At 40.3% G+C, this 20,617-nt stretch overlaps 1 protein-coding gene across 2 annotated transcripts in view; it reads right to left on the minus strand.

The window, feature by feature from the left end:
- LEPR (leptin receptor) overlaps nt 1–20,617 on the minus strand; it is a 94,493-nt gene that overhangs the window by 63,282 nt on the left and 10,594 nt on the right. The window contains exons 2-4 of one of the 2 annotated variants that reach the window (XM_016429863.2): nt 13,331–13,403; nt 3,992–4,309; nt 890–1,013 (exon numbers count right to left, since the gene is read on the minus strand). In XM_016429863.2, coding sequence (XP_016285349.2) covers nt 890–1,013; nt 3,992–4,309; nt 13,331–13,370 — 482 coding nt within the window. In that variant the 5' untranslated portion in view covers nt 13,371–13,403. Of the gene's footprint in view, nt 1–889; nt 1,014–3,991; nt 5,637–13,330; nt 13,404–20,617 lie in introns of those variants that run through there. The other variant, XM_056815012.1, reaches the window with a different exon arrangement.

A 20,617-nucleotide genomic window follows, 5' to 3' on the forward strand; every position in this document is an offset into this window, starting at 1 on the left:
TAGTGTCTTTGAGCGGTCTACATGTGGCATAATCTCAAAGCTCTTTTCCATCTCGTTGCTCCTACCCAATATCCTCCAGGTTGTCGGTATTCTCCCAATGTGCCTCTCAGAATCAAAGTGTAGACTGCTCCAGCTGTGGTCTGGCCAGAGCTGAGCCCAGCTGGACCCTTGCCTCCCTCCCTCAAGACACTAAGCCATAGAACTGGAAACCTCCACCGAGCTAGAAACATTGAGTCCATAAAACTCTTGGGATTCTCCAGTGACATGAGAAGGAAATCTTCACTCTCATCCTGAGTTTTTCTGTTTTATATAAACTTGGTTTCCAGCCTGCCCCCCACATGATATCTTCCTCCAACTCCTTTCATGAAGGCAATCCTTTCCCAAATCAGGGATTTGCCCAGAGACACAAAACTAGGAGCGATTCCCACATGGAACTCAAACATGGCTCCTTTTGACCACACGTCCATCACTCAAAGTATATGTCTAATCAGCTACATGCAGACTTTCTTCAAGTTAGAATGGCTGGACTCTAGACATGTGGATTCTGGTTCTATTTGTTCCACAAATGGGAGTAAGTTAAAAAATGCCTCTGTTTTACCATCTCTAAAATGGACATAATATTGCCATGCCTCCCTCAGAGAGTTGGTAGGAAGATCCCATGAGATCAAGCCCGTAAAGCACTCCACAAATGACAAGACCCATCATAAATATCAGCTCTACTTAGTGGCTTTCTTTGTCGATAACACAAGAGGGCTGGGCACGGTGATGCCCAAGCTGGCTCCCGATTCAATACTCCATCGGACTAAGACTCCCCGTGCTTTCTGTGTAATGGAGCACCGCAATCCAAAAGCAGACCATCAATGGCTTAGCCAGGTTCTTTGGCACTTACAGAACATATGAGAGATGAGCCTGAAACTTCAATGTCTCCGCAGAATTCTTAAATGATGATTCTAAATCACAGATGAGTATCTTCAAGTCCATTTTCACCCAGCACTGAATACTCCAGCTCACACCTGAATTCAAAGGAAAATATGACAGATGATCAGAAAAAAATAAATTAAACAATGCAACAAAGAAAGGGAACTAAAGATGCATTTAGCCCTGTTTGCCTATCACCAGACACAACCCAATTTGAGAGACACATTCTGATTCCCTCAAGAGCCAAAAGCAAATCTGAAATGAGGCTTAATTGACTAGAGAAGCTTCAAAATGTTAATTTTTCATTAACTCCCCAACTATTGCTGTGCTTTGGTTTTTTCCAGCGTCGGGCTCTCCCAGCTTCCTAAATTGCATCCATCCATACATGGGCTGGTTGTAGTCATGTAGGATTTGGTTTAAGTCGAGTATCTTTGGCGAGAAGTTCCACTGGTTTCATATTTTTAGAGATTTTCACAAAAGACTTGCAAGATTCTTAGCTCTTTAGACTTCCAATATAGTTAAGAGTCCTAGTTAGAGTATGAACATTTGATAACATTTTTAGCTACAGTCTCTCAATTGATCCTTGCAACAACCCAAGAAAGGGCACCACAGCTAATATTTTCACCTCCTCCTACATGTAAACAAAACTGAGGACAGAGAGGCTTACTCAGGATAACACAGCTAATAAGCAACAATGGTGAGATTTGAATACAAGTCTTCCCCGACCTAAGGTCAGCAATCTCTTCACTACGATGCATTTTTTTAAAATCCCACACCTTCCATATTGGAATCAATACCGTGTGTTGGTTCCAAGGCAGAAAACCTAGGCAATGGGGTTGAGGTGATTTGTCCACGGTCATACCACTAAGAAGTGTCTGAGATCAAATTTGAACGCAGGACTTTCTGCCTCTAAATTTACTGAGACACTTAGCTGCCCCAATAATTTATTTTTGTAATTAGGATTTATTGCTGTGCATGAACATGTGATTTTTATTCTGTTGGCTTTATTTCTTTTCTATTCTGGAGAGCTGAATTTGTGACTTCATAAAGATCTGGAGATCTTGAGGAAGAACTCGCTCTGCGCATGTAGGTTGATGTTTTCTTTGAAATTTATTGTCAAAAAAGTATCCAAGTAAACCTAATCCAAAAGGAAGTCACAAGGACAAAATATTTATATTGGTATACATATGTAATTTATATATTTTTAAACAAATTACAAATAATGCACAGAATTTTTATTCATTTATTTAGTTAGATTTTTTTAAGAGAGAGACTTACTATCTTAGGAAAGTTCCTCAAAGCCCAGAAAGTTGGCCCAGAGTCACACAGCCAATATGTGGCTGAGGCAGGATTTGAACCCAGATCTTTATTCCAAGACCAGTTTTCTATCCATTATACCCCTGGTTCTCAGAGTATAGTCCAGGAATGCCTAGAGGTCCTTGAAATCACTTAAGAGGATCTGATGGGTCAAAACTATTTTCATAATAACACTAAAATGTCCTAATTTCTAATAAGAGTAAATGTGGATAGGTATAACCTAGGGAGAGTGCAGGTAAATGTTAAACAACTAACTCATAAAAAAATAAATGTACAGACAGCACATTTTAAAGTTGAATCAACATTATAAACATTTTCTCCATCACTTCTTAAGTCTAGACAATTTGCAAAACAATAAGGCAAGCCGTGATTTGTAGTCTTTGCCAATTTCCAAGATGGAAATGATCACAATGAAAATTCAACAATTAGCTCTTATTAGCCGGTTGGTCTTCGCCCAAATACAGCATGTCTCTCACCTCCAATTTCTACATTTCCTCACAAGTATATCATCTCAATCAGCAATACTATACCATGCCCACTTTCCTTTATCTTGTTCCTTATGGGCTCAGTGCCTGACTGGGAACTTAGGAAGTGAGTTCAAATACTCTCTCAGACTAGCTCTCATATAATTACTTAACTCCTCTCAGCCTCAGTCTCCTCATCTGTAAACGGGAATAATAATAGCACAAACTGCGCAGGGTTGTGAGGATCAAATGAGATAAACCATGTAAAGAACTTGAAAGCCTTAAGGGCTATATAGATTTCATAATTTCATGGTCATTTGCTCCTAATTACCGTCCTTACAGAGCTTTGTTCTAGTCATGTTGTTCATGAGTCAACTTTGCCTCTCTGTGTCTATCTTAATTTTAGGGGCAGAGAAGGAGAAAGAGACAGATAGACACTAAAAGACAGGTAGAGAATGAGGGAGGAAGAGAGAGAGAAAGAGACAGACAGACAGACAGACAGAGAGAAGAGAGGGAGGGAGAGAGAGAGGAAGAGAGAGAGACAGAGGAAGAGTGACACAGAGAGATAGAAACAGAGATACAGAGGGAGAGAGAGACAGAGAGACAGAGATAGAAACAGAGACAGAAAGACAGAGGGAGACAGAGATACAGAGATAGACAGAGACAAAGAGACAGTGAGAGACAGAGAGAAACAGACAGACAGAGCTAAGATCCCTAGCAATTAGAACTATGTGAAATGGTTGGATGGAATAGAGCCCTAGAATTGAAGTCAGGATGCCTGAGCTTCATTACTAGCAATGGCCTTTACTACTTGTAGTACCATGGACAAGTCACATCCATACCTTTGACTTGCAGTGCCCTTGTCCATAAAATAAGGATAATAAATATTTACATAACTTACATCACAGGATTGAATTGAATAAATACATAAATAGATATTATTATTTCTTATTAACTAAAATTTTAAATCACTTTTTATTTTAAGAAAAGTCTAACCTGATCTTAAATTAAATAGCTCATCTTATAAAGAATAGAATTAAGGAAAGAAATGGCCCCTTATTTTATCCTTCCACTTAGATCACTTGTTGGTGTGGCAATTTGATACTACAAATCTGAACCTAATTTAATTTGATTCATACAAGAACATCGGTGAAGAAGATATCTTCTCATCTACCTCATTTCAGATTTACCAAAGAGTAAGCTGTTTGTCAAATAAAAAAATTAAAATTGTCATAATATCAAAAACCTGTCAAATATTTTTAAGTGGGCTATCCACAATTTTTAAAAACTACCTCTTTGTGTCCAAGCCAGGGAGTGGGCTGTTGGAGAAACAAACGTCTTCCTCTCTGTACTGTTTGCACACATGGAAGGATTTTTATCATGTTTACTCCAAAGGCAACAGTAGAAACTTTCTGTGGAAGGGTGAGAATCATGTAAATTAAAGCTAGTATCAGTAGACTGATGATCTTCATCAGAGACAGAACTGGTCTTGGGGGCTCCAGAAGGCCAATGGAACTCATCAGTCTTATTTGGTGGGAAACAGGAAAGTGTGAAATTCCATGGGGGGATTTGATATGCTGTGTCATCGGCAATTATCATTCGGATAAAATCTGTTAAGGCAGAAAAAAAAGGGCAAATTAGAAAGCAGGGAAGAATTTTGGCCATGATACAAGTAGAAATCTGAAGACAGTAGCAAGTTCAAGAATGATTCTTAAAGCTTTTCTAATGTCCAATCAAGGTCTTGCCTCTTTACTAAACATTGTACAACACCACACCTCCCTCTACTCAGATCCATTGATGGATCCATGATCTCATGAGTGTGGATAATCGTTCCAATGAAAATACTATGATCCATCTAAAAGGAAAATTGTTTTAGTGCCTTTAAATTCTTGATCATGAACCACATGATCCCATATAATCCTTTAGAGAAGTAACTGCTCTTATAAATCTTAGAGGGAGACCCTCTTGTTAAATTCTTTGGGAGATGTCGATTATAATTAACAGAATATTAGCCATAGTATTAGAAAGGCGACAGTTTGGTGTATTAGAATATCATAGCAATGAACAATATTAGAAGCTTCTGTTGGAGGAATGAAATTCAGGTCTTTGGTCATTTGGAATGGGGAGTGAACAGTTGGTCTGATGAAATAATATGAAAACAACCTCAGCATGTCCAGGTGATATTTGATTCTTTGAAGATTGATGCCAGCGACAGGCTCCCTACAGTATTATGGCCAAGAAAGGTTACTTTGACCTAACATCGCCCAGAAAAAAGACAGTTCTTTAGGATTAATTCAATTGTCTTATCTTAGCCTTGCACCAGAACTTGGGACTTCATATCAAATGTTACAAAGCCTTGTTTCTAAATGCTATCACAGGTTTACTAGCATTCTGTGTTCCTTCTGCTTTGTTAAGGGCATGATTAGCTGTCAAAAACCTTTAAAACATGCTGTTGAACTTCTACTTGAGATCTTCATGGCTGAGTGGGTGTCAGGAGACTCCAACTTGTTTTTACTCACAATAAATAAAGTTGAACTGTTGGCCCATAATCTTGGTCCAGATTTCTTATTCTTTTTACACATCCGATGTGATTTTTGTCTATGGTTGTCCCATAAATTCACCTCAGGAGGTCTATCCAGCATACTCCATGAAGTCCTGTTTTAATGCCTCATCATGGTATAGCATTCTCATAAGCTATGCCAATGGAGCACAAACCTGGAACCCATGATTCTACCATGCTAGAAAGACTTCAAGTATGATTCCAGCAAAAAAGCTCTGTGTTCTCTGGCAATCAAGACATCTTTGGTAGCTTTTCAGAGAGTATTTTCAGTTGAACCTACTGCCTTCCTCTGTTGTCTTCAAATACATCCACATCTTTCCCATCTTTAAGATTCCCACAAGTTATCATTCTTAGCCAAACTTCAAAAAAAGTCTTTGAACACTGGTTTTCTCCATTTCCTCTTCTCTCCCTCATTTCTTTTTTTAATTGAAATTTTTTATTTAATTAATTTATAATATTTTTCCATGGTTACATGATTCATGTTTTTTCCCTCCCCTCCTCCTCCCCCCATAGCCTACATGCAATTACACTGGGTTTTACATGTATTATTGATCAAGACCTATTTCGATATTATTGATAATTGCACTAAAGCGATTGTTTAGAGTTTACATCCCCAATCATATCCCCATTGACCCATGTGATCAAGCAGTTGTTTTTCTCCTGTGTTTCTATTCCCACAGATCTTTCTCTGAATGTGGATAATATCTTTCTCATAAATCCCTCAGAATTGTCTTGGATCATTGCATTGCTGCTAGTAGAGAAGTCCATTACATTCAATTGTGCCACAGTGTATCCATCTCTGTCTACAATGTGCTCCTGGTTCTGCTCCTTTCACTCTGCATCACTTCCTGGAGGTCTTTCCAGTTCACATGGAATCCCTCCAGTTCATTATTCCTTTGAGCACAATAGTATTCCATCACCAACAGATACCACAATGTGTTCAACCATTCCCCAATTGAAGGGCATCCCCCCGTTTTCCAATTTTTTTGCACCACAAAGAGTACGGCTATAAATATGTTCGTATTTTTTCCCTTATTATCTCTTTGGGGTATAAATCCAACAGTCTCAATCATTTCTTGATTCTTTTCAATCTGACTTCAATTGAAATTACTCTTCCATAAGTTACCAATGATTTCTTCTTAATTGCCAAATTTGATTTTATTTTCACATTGTTCAGCATCCTTGACCTCTGACTGATAAACCTCTTCTCAAGCATACTCTCTCTCCTCTGTTGGGTTTTTTATACAATTTCTCTCTCCTGGTTTTCCTTCTACCTCTCTGACTGATCCTTTTTATCCTCATCTATATTATGCCCATTAATTGTGGGGGTGGCCCCACCCCTCTTTCCTGAACCTACCTCTCTTTTCCTTCTATATTATCTCCCTCATCAGTTATGAGAATTCAATATCATCTCTACCTGGATGGTTTCCAAATCAATATAACCAATCCTATTCTATCCTTGGAAATCTAGTCCTGCATCGCCAGCTGCCCACTGAACTTTTCAAAGTAGATGTTTTATAAGTATCTCAAACTCAACTTACTCAAAATAGAAATCATTGATCTATCCCCCAAACCCACTCCTCTTCTGAACTTCCCTATTACTGTGGGGTTCACCAGTCACAGTATCTTTACAGAGTGAAGATTGCATTTAGCTATCTCCTGATTGTAACAATGAAGATACTTAGCTCTTTCTTTATTGTGAACCTAGAATTGTAAGATACAATCCATTTTTAGATTTAAGTACAAAAAGGTGTTAAGTAACTACAAAAGGTGAATTAACCACAAAAGGGTGTTAAATAACTAAAAAAGGTGAACTTACAAAAAGAGGTTTTAAGTAACCCAAAAAGATATAATCTAACCAGAGAAGGTTAGTTAGTGGGCAGGCCTGGAGAAAATCTAACCAAAGAAGGTGAGAATCAAAGAATGGGCAGTCCTGGAGAAAAGTGTCTGCTGTGATTGGTAGATATGAAAATTAGGGGAGGTGACACAAGAGAAAAAGATCTTTAAAAAGAGGACCAAAAGGCAGAAGGACATCGTTCATTTGGGTACTGATTCGGAGGACAGACTGGAAGACAGACCCTTCTGGAGCTACTGGAATACAGACACCCAGACTTCTTTTAGACTGTCACCATTGGTGAGTGAAAAGCTGACTTAGTGACCCCGCATTTCTAGAGGTATGAAGCCTCCAGGTAAGGCCCATCTTCTTGAGACTTTCTTCCACTGGCTGAGGCTTAAAGATTCTAATTGGTATCAGAAGAAGCCAGAGTTCTCTCTCGTTCTCTCTCGTTCTCTCTCTCTCTCTCTCTCTCTCTCTCTCTCTCTCTCTCTCTCTCTCTCTCTCTCTCTCTCTCTCTCTCTCTCTCTCTCTCTCTCTCTCTCCTTTAAATCTTCTTTCTATTGTAAATGTAAATAAACTACCATAATTTCCATTTACTTTAGTAATTCATTTTGGGATTTAGAGATTAAATCCCTGGTGACCACCTAATTAATAATATATTCAGAGTCCAACCACAATTAAATTTAACAACAGCCACAGAATCATCAGTAGCTCCTCACTCTTGCTCATCTCAAATGTTCAATATTCTGTCAAATCTTATCATTTCTCCTGTTACAACACCTCCCAAATAGGTCCCTTTCTCTCCAGTCGGATCTTCCACAATCTAATTCAGGACCCAAATATATCTCACCTGGACTATTGCAATGGCCTCCTGACTGGCATCCCTGCCTTAAGGCTCTTCCTACTCTAGCCAACTTCTACATATATGCAAAGGAAATTTTTCTAACGTGCACTTGTGCTCACATTGTCATATGTACCATCACACATTCAATAAATTGTTATGTATAAACGCCTCTGTTTTGCATTGGAAGTCCTTCGGTTCCCACTGTAGCCTTCGTTCTAGTTTTCAGACTCATTATTCCCTCTCATGTGTTCTAGAGTCCATTTGTACTGGCTTATTCACTGTTCCTCAGACATGACACCCTCTCCCATCTTTTTGCCGTTGCATTAGCTGTCCCTCATACCTGGTACAGACTCCTTTATCACCCCAGTTTCTGGGAACCCCTATTTTCCTTTAAGATTCAATTCAAACATCTTCTACATAAGATCTTCCCTGCTGATCTCCTACCTCTCCTTTTCCTTCAGATGCTATTGACTTCTCCATCAAGATTGTTTTGTATCTGCTGTATTGTCACTTCATAGGTACCTATTCATGTGTTTTATATGTAAGAGGGACAACACCCCATGCATGGGAGGGATAAAGTGGCCATCCAGTCCTGACTAACCACATGTGCTGGCTCAGTGCTAAAGTACTTGGCACTTTGGGATGGCCAAGTCATCCCCTCGTTACTCCTCTAGACCTGTGACTGTGGTATCATAGGAGGGACAGAATTGGACTAAAAAACTCTCCCTCTTCCTTTGGTTTTCCTGTGTGCCAAATAGGTCTTCCTTGATTCACTCTTAATGGTGGAAAATAGTTGGCAAATAGGTGACCAGACAGTCATCTCAAGATGGACACGTCAAACCTTGGAATAAACCTGGTGAAATCAAGAGGTCCCAAGATCCTGGATCCCTTAGTTGAAGCTCCCCAACGGCTGAAAGAGCTTTTGAATCAGAGAAGACAGCACCAAAAAGAAATTCCTAAACTTCTGGTCAGTCTATTGGAAAACTTGAACCTAAAGGGAATTGTTTAGACAATGTAGAGATGGAGCAAAAAGAAAACTACCTAGTCAGGAGTCTCACGAACTACACCGTGTCTTAATGTTTTAAGTAACATTTTTTGAGATGATAATAGTAGTAAGAAAATGCTATATTGTTTTGTCTTCAAGTAATGCCATTCAGGGAGCCTTGTGTTTGTTAGCTATTGCCTGTTTTGAAAAAATAAATAGCTGACCCATACCTGATCTATCTTCTTCTGCCTGAACTCAAAAGGGAAGTAAAAGAGTATGAGAAAAGGAACCCCTCTCATTAAACTCCAGGCTCCCTTAGGCCGAACCTTGCCACTGCATGACTGAGTCATAGTAGAGGTGACTTCAGAGAAAAGGATGACAGTATGCATGTCCATTACAAGACCTTTGGGGAAGCTTTTTAAAATCTTTTTTTTAAACTCTTTGCTTGGCTAATTAGCTCTTGATCACCCTGCCTTATTTCTTCAGAGAAATAAGAGAATTACAAAAGAGCTCAAAGAATATGAAATACTAGAAATGAGAAAAATTTCACTAATACAAAAAATTAACAATAAAACTCATCAAAGGCACATAACAAGTTAATGAAATCTGATAAATTTAGCATATTTATTCTGAATGGACAAACAGCCATTGTAGGCCTTTGATTAAAAGCAAAACCTACCATGCTCCACTTTCTGACATGTTCCTTTTTTCCAACAAATGCTTTTTTAATTCAGAAGCTGTCTCAAGGGTAATCATGTCATTCTTTGGGGTTTTTCCTTGTTTGATAAAACAAAGAGTATGTAATATGACTCATTAGCTCTATTCATTTTTCAACCCCAACAGAAAGAAGCAGTCAGTTGGATGAACCTTAACCTCTCATCCTTGATAATGAAACTGGGATAAAAAGTGAAATGAAACAATGAAGGGATTGACTCCACAATGGACAAGACTCTGTCACTTGAATGGAAAGAAGGCTCAACATTGTCATCTCACTTTCCCTAGTTAATGCTGTTTTATTCCTCAAATGGAGTTGGGTTTAGTCAGGCTAATGGGATACAAGAGGGGCTCCTTTTTAATGTCATCTATAGCAAAGACTGGATCAGGACCAGAGATTTCAAAGAAGAGCATTCCAATATGGAGACCAAAGAGTCAACTAGAACTAATTCACCTTCTACAGAAAACCCTTCCTGATCTTCTTACCTACTAGTGCCTCCCCCTATCAATTCCAAGGCAGACAGACAGATAGAGGTGTATGTGTATATGTATCTTACACGTATGTACATTTGTATCATATGATAGCTCATATTTATAGTAGGGAAGCTAAGTGGCCTAGTGAATAGAGCACCAGGTCTACAGTCAAGAAGATGAGTCTTCCTGAATTCAAATCTGGCCTCAGACACCTCCTAGCTATGTGACCCTTGGCAAGTCACTTCAATGTGTTTGTCTCAGTTTCCTCCTCTGTTGTTTCAGTTATGTCCAATTCCTTATGACACCATTGGGGATTTTCTTGGCAAAGATACTGGACCAATTTGCCATATCATTCTCCAGCTCATTTTACAGATGAGGAAACTGAGGCAAGCAGAGTGAAGTGACTTGCCCAGGGTCACACTTATATGTCTGAAGATATATTCAGGTCTTAACTTCAGATCCAGGAGACACCTGACACTTGTCTTAACTTCAGATCCAGGAGACACCTGACACTTGTCTGTTGCCCTTCATGAATCCCCAGCATCCAGAAGTTCCACCTCTTGCCCAGAGGGAGGTTGGAGCCACCATCAGAAGAGTGTCGGAAGGAGACATCACGAGGAGCATAAATTTGAATTGAGAGAAGAGAGGTCTTTGGGGCTGGAAAATGAGAGCAAGAAGCTGCTCATGGCCTCGGCTCCTGGGTTTAAAGGAGGCTTGGTCAGGAACCTGCCGGCCCCACCTGGCCAGAGCTTGTGCCTTTCTCTGACTCCTTTTTTTGAAAATTATTCCCTAAATGATTACAAATTTAGAGACTGTCTCAAGAGAATTTCCATCTAAACAAGAAGGTGCCAGTGCTGACTGCAGCGGGACAGTTGAGAGGGCTGTGCCATGCTGGGGACCTGAGTCAGAGAGAACAAAGAGACAGAAGGAGGAGCGGCGGAACCAGAGTGGAAAGGAACCCCAGAAAGCACTTATTCCAGCCCTGCCTGGGCCCTGCCGTGTCCTCCGCCGAGCAGTCCTCCAGCCTGGCGAGAGAGCATCCCGCATCCCTCCGCGCAGCCCATTAGACCTCAGCGTCTGCCTAATTCATTGTTCCAAAGTCCTTTTCCTGATGTCTCGCCTTACAGCTGTCACTTGCTGCTCCTGCGCCTGCTCTAGGGGTCAGGCAGAACAATTGGCACTGGCTTCCACACGGTGTCACTCCAAGTCCTTGAAGGCAGCCCAATGTCTTCTCTGCCCCAGACAAGTCCCTCCGGGTGGCTTCAACTAATGCTGGCACTGCATGTCTGGAGACCGTCCCATCATGCCTGGCCTCCCGGGGATGGATTCCTGATTGATGGGAAACCTCACATGATCCATCCAGCCACTCTTATCTCAGACCCAGAGTCTGCTTCTGTGTGCCCAGGCCTGCCCATTCACCTCCGAGAGCGAGAGACAGAGACAGACAGACAGAGACAGAGACAGATACAGAGACAGAGACAGAGAGACAGAGACAGAGAGAAAGACAGAGACAGACAGAGACAGAGACAGAGATAGAGACAGAGATAGAGACAGAGACAGACAGAGACAGAGACAGAAACAGAGACAGAGACAGAGAGAAAGACAGAGACAGAGACAGACAGAGACAGAGACAGAGACAGAGAGACAGAGACAGAGAGAAAGACAGAGACAGAGAGAAAGACAGAGACAGAGACAGAGACAGACAGAGACAGAGACAGAAACAGAGACAGAGACAGAAAGACAGAGACAGAGAGAAAGACAGAGACAGAGAGAAAGACAGAGACAGAAACAGAGACAGAGACAGAGAGACAGAGACAGAGAGAGGCAGAGACAGAGTCATACAGAGACAGAGACAAACAGAGAGACAGAGAAGCACTTATTTTCTGACTCTTGCTATGAAAAATTTAATCATACTACCATTGCTTCTGGGAAATGTATATCCGAGAGCTTTCCAATTGTTCCATTTGCCCACCCAATGACTCCTCTATAATAAATTCTTTCCCTCTGCTCTGGTCACCACCCCCTGTACGGATCTCCACTTATTTGAATGTAATCTCCTCGAGTGTCTCTTTTTTAATTGTGTCCCCAGTGGCTGGCACATAGAGAGTGCCTTAGAAATGCTGTTATAGCTATTCATTCCAGTTTGCCAGTAACCCTCATTAATTGAAGAGCTAGAATAGGATCATTGGGAATTCCTAAAATGTTTTTTCCTTAATATGAACCAACTGAAATTTGTAGAATTCATAACACTGTCAATTGGGGTGAGAGGAAGTGAAAGACTGTAATTGTCAATTACACATCCTCCAGTTTCAGATGCGAAACAACCCTATAATGTCACCATGGGGCTAAAATGTATAGAGTCCAGAGCAGCTGGGCGACTCAAGGGACAGAGAGCCAGTCCAGGAGACAGGAGGTCTTGGGTTCAAATATGACCTCAGATACTTCCTAGCTGTGTGACCCTGGGCTAGTCACTTCATCCCATTACCAAGACCTAGAGCTTAACAACTCTTCTGCCTTGGAACTGACACTTAGTATGGATTCTAAAACAGAAGGGAAGGGTTTAGATAGATGATGGATGGATAGATAGATGGATAGATGGATGGATAGATAGATAGATAGATAGATAGATAGATAGATAGATAGATAGATATGGATAGATAGATGGATGATAGATGAATAGATATGTAGATGGATGGATAGATGGATGATAGATAGATAGATAGATAGATAGATAGATAGATATGGATAGATAGACGGATGATAGATGGATAGATATGTAGGTGGATGGATAGATGGATGATAGATAGATAGATAGATAGATAGATAGATAGATAGATGGATAGATAGATAGATAGATAGATAGATATAGAGAGACAGAGAGTCCCATACATATGGAAGTATAAAATCAATATTTCAAATACATTCTATAATTGATCTGGCCCCAATCTAAAATCTCTAGCTTCAAAAGAATTCTACTGCATTACTATTTTTTAAACATAAGCAAGTCACTTAACTGTTCTGCGACCAAAAAGAATCGAATATTCTCTTTTCTTCAGACACATCTTCCCTCTGTTTTAGATTTTATAGATCCTGATATACAGAGGGATTGAGGGGAGAAGTTACCCATAACTGCTGAATCTTCAAAGAAATTTCCAGCTAGATTTCTAAAGCAAAGTCTCTCATAAAGTCAGGAGGTTTATAATGGTAAACGACTTACCCCACTGGAGTGATGCCACCAAGAATTTCAGAAAAAACATCTTGTTCTGAGAGGAAGAGTTGGAAAAATTAATCTGAAATGGAAAAAAGGTCTTTAGAGAGAAACTGAGCAAATTGGGGGAGGGGGAATGAAGAGCTGAGTTTATGACCTTACTAATGTAGTTTTATCTCCCTTCTGTAACATGTGCTATTAACTGGTTGTCGTCAATCTGTTTCAGTGTTCCTTCTACCTTTTACGATTTTAAACACGCACACAATCAATGGTGTCCTGAGTTTTTTTGTGCCACAGCAAACCAAAGTGGAGCTCGTAAGAGAGTGACTATTTTTAACTAAGTAGAAATACTCACAGTTAATTAACTATCGAACAGTCAATCTCACACCATGAATGTTGCTGGGAGATGTCCAGCCCTCACACACAATTGGTCCCCTCCCCAGCTCATTTCCTGTCCCCGGTTTTTGTTACAGCACTATATAGTCACCAGGTCATCATGCTGGTAAAATGACAGTGTACACTTTCAATTCTCAAACAAGGGAAGCATTTTAAATGGTGGTTTTAGGAACTCGTGTCCCTTTGCCTGGGGGAAGAGAGGTCTGGATTTTTTAATAGTGGAAATAAGTCCAGTAACTCCCATACACCTTGAAGCACCAGGGTACAGAAAACAGAGAAGCTAGTGTGGAGACTGCTGGCCCATGAGTTCAACTCGATGAGAAATGCTTTATTGGCAAGAGAGCCAAGAAAACATTGATCATCGCCATAAATATGGACAGGCTTCTTTTCTGAGAGAGTTTGAATTTGTTTTGTAATTCAGCATCCATAAAGAATACACCAGAAGGAGTCGCTGATGGCAAGAAACGTCTGTCTGTCTTACGTTTGCCTTTGCGGGTCCACTAGGTGCATCAGGATAGCTGTGACTCCAGAGGCCCTTCCTCAATGCATTACAGACTTCTAGAATTGAACATTCTTAGTTCTAGGTTCTATAAAGACCAGGCATGGGGGTGTCTTTTCTACTGAAATGGGAAACATCCTTTATAATATCGAAGCAGTAAGTATGTAGTTCTCGCCTACAGTCTTCTGGTTGTTCATTCGTTCAGTCGTGTCCAGTTCTTCAGGATCCCTTGATTCCACAGGGTTTTCTTGGCAAAGATACTGGAGTGTCTGCCATCTTCTTCACCCAAGGCATTCCCACTCTCCACAAGAAGCCCAAAGTAAACAAATACCTGTGTCAAGGTACTCTTGAGGGTCTGCATCTACTAAAAATAACCACCTAAGTGCCCAGGCTCATACAACTAGTAATTATCTGAGACTGGATTTGAATTCAGGTCTTCCTGACTCCAGGACCAGCATTCCTCCACTTCTCCCCCTAGCTGTCCCAAAGGTTGTTGGGGGCTCCTCAGTCATTGTTAAGAATACAAATGGGTACCAGAGGTTGAACAACTGCTGTTCTAACCAGCCTATCCTACAGAAGACAAACTAGTTGATAGACATCACCTCACAATATGACTTTAGTCTAATTTTCCCCATGTTCCCCAGGGGCTAGTTAAGAATGTGAAAATTAGTAGGGCCACAGCATCCCACTTGACATGTTGCTAAATATTTCACTAATTAGTGCCAAGAACTATAGTTCTCTAGAGATATGTTGGATAGCTCATTCTTCATTAATCATTTTATAATATCTTTTCATTAACTAATTAGCTCGAGCAACATTCTATTTCTTCAAATTGTAATTATTCAATGAACTGGAGAGACCTCCTTTACCACCAGTAATTGCATTATATCCTTATTTAAATAACATGAAACTGAATAAATATGATATTTAATTGATTAACAAATGTGCAGTAATAAACACGAATGTGTCACTATTTACATGATCTTGGTTATGACCAATGTTACCATCAAAGTCTTCTCAAAGCTTCAAAATGTAATTGGTTGACTTTGTCTGTGGCCAAACCAACCATTTCATTCTGGGTAATGATTAGTCTCTTTAACAGCTTCTTAATATTTCTCCTCAAGATTAGACTTTTTTCTTCTTTCTCTTCTTTTCAGTAATTGCAGGAAACAATCTTTGAGCTTCTCCCAAAGCTCTTTAAAGAGTTATCATGATAAACTTCACAAGATTTGCTCATAAAATAACACTTAAGCTAGTTCTCATAAAAAAGAAAGCCATTCTCCCTTGATGCTTGAAGTAGTTCAACTCCTTCATTTTACAGGGGAGGAAACTGGGGCCCCACAATTATGAATAGCCTATCCAAGGCCATATCATGAATGATGGAACTGGATCAAGACTTGGGTCTCTGTGTCCTCAGTCCAAAGCTTTTGTGCTAGACGGCACTCAGGGGTCTTTATAAGGAAATCCAGGCATAATCCATAATCTATTCCTCCTTTCCAATCTCACTCCTTTATTAACTCTTTTTCCCCTTCCATTTTGGGGAGATGTAAATACTGATTCGTGCTAGAAACTCCATGGAGTTTATCAACCCTTCTCCTCCCTACTGGAATAGGAGATTTTCCTCTGAGGTCGTCTCTCCCCAGACGATCAGTAGTAAATAACCAAACTCCTCTGACATATTGAAATTTCTTTTCTGTTCTGGTCAAACATTTGTCCACTTACAGCTTATGCCTGGGAAGGAGCTCAAAAGCAAACGGTGTCAGAAAACCAGGTCCAAAATAGACCTAGAATATCCTATGCAAAGGTCACAGAATCCCAGAATCTCAGAGCTGGAAGGGCCTTCAGGGAACATCTTTGACTAACTCCTACCTGATCAAGAGCTTCATACAGCACAACAGGAGAGGTTTGACTGTTGAAAGACATTAATCTGAATCCAAGTGAAATCAGGTTTCTGGATGAGTGCGGCTATTTCAAGAAAAATGTAAACTACATCCTCTGCACCATTGTCCTAACTCATATCTTATACAGTGACATTTATCAAGTTCTTCCCTACATTCCCCAATTGGGGTCATAGGGAATCAGACACAACTGAAAAATGTTATCGTGAGGATAAATATCACATTTATAAAGTGCTTTGAAATCTTTAAAGCATTACACAAATGCTAAATATTATAAATAAAAAGTTTTTTCTGCTATTATATCTATCAAGGAATCTTGGCTAATTATTATATGAGTGAGGGAGACATCTTCTTGCAGGATAGAGTTAAGGTGCCATTTTGTTTTGCCAAGTCAGATTTTTAATGGCCAACAGACAGTAAATATGGTGGATTCTTTTGTTCTCAATAGCTTTTCATGCAAATAGGGGATGGCAAAGATGTGGTCTTCAGTGGAATATTGCTTATAAACGCCTGTCTGTTCCCTAATACTTTCCTCAAGGAAACCTTCATCACATCTCAAGGATCCCTTTAATATACATATAGATTATTCTCCCCCCAAATGAGAATGTAACATAAATGGGAATGTAAGCAGACAGATCAGGAATTTCCTTACACTTGCTTGGTTACCTTTTGTTTTGATGTTCCTAAGGGAGGAGATTGATCTATACCTTCGGCTTCTACCCCTTCTTTAGTTATCCTGAGAGTCGATTCCTTGGTGAGCTCACAATTTATTTCCTCCCAGCATGAATATTCTATGTACAATTATCCCAGTACAACTAATTTTTCCATCTTTGTTCTGTTTGGGGAATTTCTGCTTCTTTCAAAGCAGATTTGGGACTACAATGTTAGAGTCTGTGAGTGTTGGTTCCACTGTCTTTAATTGTTCAGATAGTTTGGAATTAAAATATGTGCAGATAATTTCTATTTTTCCTATTTGTTGTCTTTCCAGATTCATCTTTAAATGCCACTGGCACAATTTTGTTTGCTTGGGTCACATGCCAAGTTTTCTTCATATTAATTTTACTCTCCACTCCTTCTTGCCATTGATAAGGTGATTCCATTAATGATCTTCAGCCATCCTTCTCAATTAGATTTTATAAATGATCTTCTATTTTAAAGTTGTGCTGCTCTGTTGTCATGGAGGAGAAAATGGTAAGGTCTTCCATTTTTCTAAGTTTTAAATGACATTGTGCTATTTACATTAAACCCTAAAACACTGCAGAACCTTCTGGATAATATCTATTAGCCCTTGTAAGAGTCTGCCTTTGCCATTCACACAAGAAAAACTAAGTGGATGAGAAATGTCTGTGGTCCAGATATTTATGTAGTTGGTTGAGCATCTCATCTATTTAGACCATCTATCAATGCATATACTGGAAAGAAGGTGTGTGATGAGTGTAGCCATGAGCTGGAGAGGAGGGAGAGGCCAACTACATTGTCTTTGAAATTTAAAATCCATTTAATGATCCCCAGTTTCTCTCTGAAAGAGAGCTAGAATATTTTTTCCAATGTCATTGTATGGATAGAAGTCATAAAATACCATAATCTCTAAAGTATCAAAGGTGTCACCAAAGAACAAGGCAAACACACACACACACCCACACACACACACACACACACACACACACACACATATATATAGTGGGTGTGAATAAGGTGAAATATATTGGGATGAAAAGTAGTGGTGTCAAACTCAACTAGAAATGGGGGGAAAATAGACCACTCGTACATAAGGATCCCTACAGGTATGTATTGACTGAGAAAACCACAGATCAACATTATCTATGTTTTCTTGTATTTTTATTTATTTTGTAAAATATCTCCCAATTATATTTTAGTCTAATTCAGTCCACACTCAGGAGTGTTGTGGGTCACATGAGGCCAGTAGGCCATGTGTTTGACACCTCTGAGACAAAGAATGTCAATAAAGGAATATATAATCAGAAAACAGTGGGCTTGCTTGGTTGCAATTGAGAGGGATAACCACTGGATAGTCTGTTTGCCCCACTGGTGAATATATGTCAAGAAAACCAGTAAAAGCCACATGACATATTGAGTGGGCACCACGTAGCAAATTAGAAAAGACCATGGATAGCATATTGAACTGGACAGGTAGACACGGGTGGTGGGTAATATGTAATGAGTCTCCATATTGATTAGATCTTAGATCCATCAGGGTGTCCATTGAGTGCCTGCTAAGATTCTGCCTCCAAGGTCTTACAAAGGAGGTGGCATCTGAGTTGAGCCTCAAATCAAAGCAGAGACACCAATAGATAGAGGAAGGGGGAGCACTTGAGACCTTGGAAAAAACTGTACAAAGGCATCAACACCAGACACAGGAGGTGTGGTGTAAAGGGGACAGAAGGTGGCCAGTTTGGCAGAAATGTAGACTGAGGAAAGGGACAGCATGTGACCTTGGGACTCAACAGATGGTCTCTAAGAGTGGCTATAGAAAAAAAGGCATCAAACTTGGCAGTGAGTCTCTTCAAATTTAATTAGATTGGTGCTCAAACAACAAACACCACAAGTCATTGCTAACCCTGTATTCAAAGTTTTTCCAACTTGGACCTCCCCTTCCAAGCCTGAGCTTTACTGACATAACTATCTGGAACCCAAGTTCTGCTCCATACTTTGAAGACAAAACAAGACAGAAAGGCAGAGGGGGGGGGAGGGAGAGAGGGAGAGAGACAGAGAGACAGAGACAGAGAGAGAAAGAGACAGAGAGAGAGACAGAGACAGAAAGAGAGGAGGGAGAGACAGAGAGAGAGACAGAGGGAGGGAGAGAGAGAGACAGAGACAGAGACAGAGACAGACAGAGGCAGAGAGAGAGAGAAAGGATCTTCCTGACTCCAGGCCAAGCACTATATCCATTACAGCAGAATACATCTTTAGTAAAACCTGTGCCAAGTATTGGGTGAAAATAAAATCACATTTTGATATACATGAGACAAGCAGCACAGTAAGGGGCAGGAATGTTTGCTCTATAGTCAGAGGACAGAATTTGATCCCAATCCTGTGACATACTTGGATGGTATTAGGCAAGCCCCTTAATGCTCTTAAGCCTCAGTTTCCTCAAAGTGTAGAATAAGGGAATTCAATTTGCTGACCTGTAAGTTCCCTCCAAGCTCTAAAACTCTGAGTCTGTGATAGGTGATCAAAGAGCTAATTTGTTGAGACAATGAGCGACAATTGGTTCCTCTGATTCCAAAGCATTATCAGGTCTTGGGAAAAGTTATTGGCAAAGGAAAGTTGCATCTCACATCCTGACAATGGTGTTGCTGTGAAGAATGGACCCAATGAGCCCCATCTGCCACTGAGCTTTGTTTTGCCTCTCATTGGAACAAAATCCTTTTACATTCCAGTTAACAAACAGCATAGCCAATGTTTTGTTTGGATGTTGTTCCCTTCTAAATGTTCATTTTCTCCACCACTGACTGTGTCTGCCATTTTTCCTATATGATTTCAAGGGCTGAGTGCAGCAGAACATAAAGAAAGGGGTTCTTTCATTTCTAATATATTCTATTTTCATTTCTTCACCAAATGAGCATATAAACTGGCTAGCCTGGAAATAAGAAAACAAACTTCTACTAAGCACCTACTCTGTGTTCTTAGCACACTAAGTGTTTCATTTGATTCTCACAACCACCCTTGGTGGTAGGTGCTATTATCATCCTCATTTTACAGAGGAGGAAATTGAAGTAAACTTAAATTACTTACCCAGGGTCACTAGGCAAGGATGTGGCTGAGGTCAAATTTGAACTCAGGTCTTCCTCACTCTAAGGCCAGGGCTCTATCATACTACCCAGCTACCACTGGAGGGGAATAACTCTTTCAAAGGTTTTTTGCCCTAGCCTAGCATAAAAAAGCTCTGGCCCCATGATGACCCATAGTCTCAATACCCCAACATTGCTGGTTCCACAAAGGAAAACAAGCAAGAGTCCCTCTGGTCATCACTTCACCCTGAAGCCCAGAATCTCATCATTGGAAGGGATCTCAAGGCCATCTAGTCCACCAACGCCTCTATGGAATCACCTTCTCAACATGCCTGACAAGGGCTCATCAAGCCATGTCCTGCAGACTTCCCTCCAGGGCAGAAGAGCCTCTTCCCTAGTGAGGTTCTGGGAGCAACGCTTCTCATGCCCTTCCATTGTGGCTATGGGACTCCTCTCCTTCCAAACCTTCCATGGCTTCTTGTAGACAACTGAATGAGCTACAGACTTCTGATCTTCCACATTCTGACTCAGGGCACCTCTTTGCCTTCATCAACAGCAGAAGAACTAAAGTGACCCAGTCACACAAGTAATCTACCTAATATACTCCTACTAGGTGGGTCAGGCGTTCCTCTCCCCACAAAGCCTTCAATGGCTCCCCAGCACATATTAATAAGAAAAATACTCCTGATGCTGGCATTTAAGGCTTCCCATACTATGGAACCATCCTGCCTATCTGGTTGTATGTCTTGCA

This window comes from Monodelphis domestica, chromosome 2 (genome assembly GCF_027887165.1).
Source record: "Monodelphis domestica isolate mMonDom1 chromosome 2, mMonDom1.pri, whole genome shotgun sequence".
NCBI lineage: Eukaryota > Metazoa > Chordata > Mammalia > Didelphimorphia > Didelphidae > Monodelphis > Monodelphis domestica.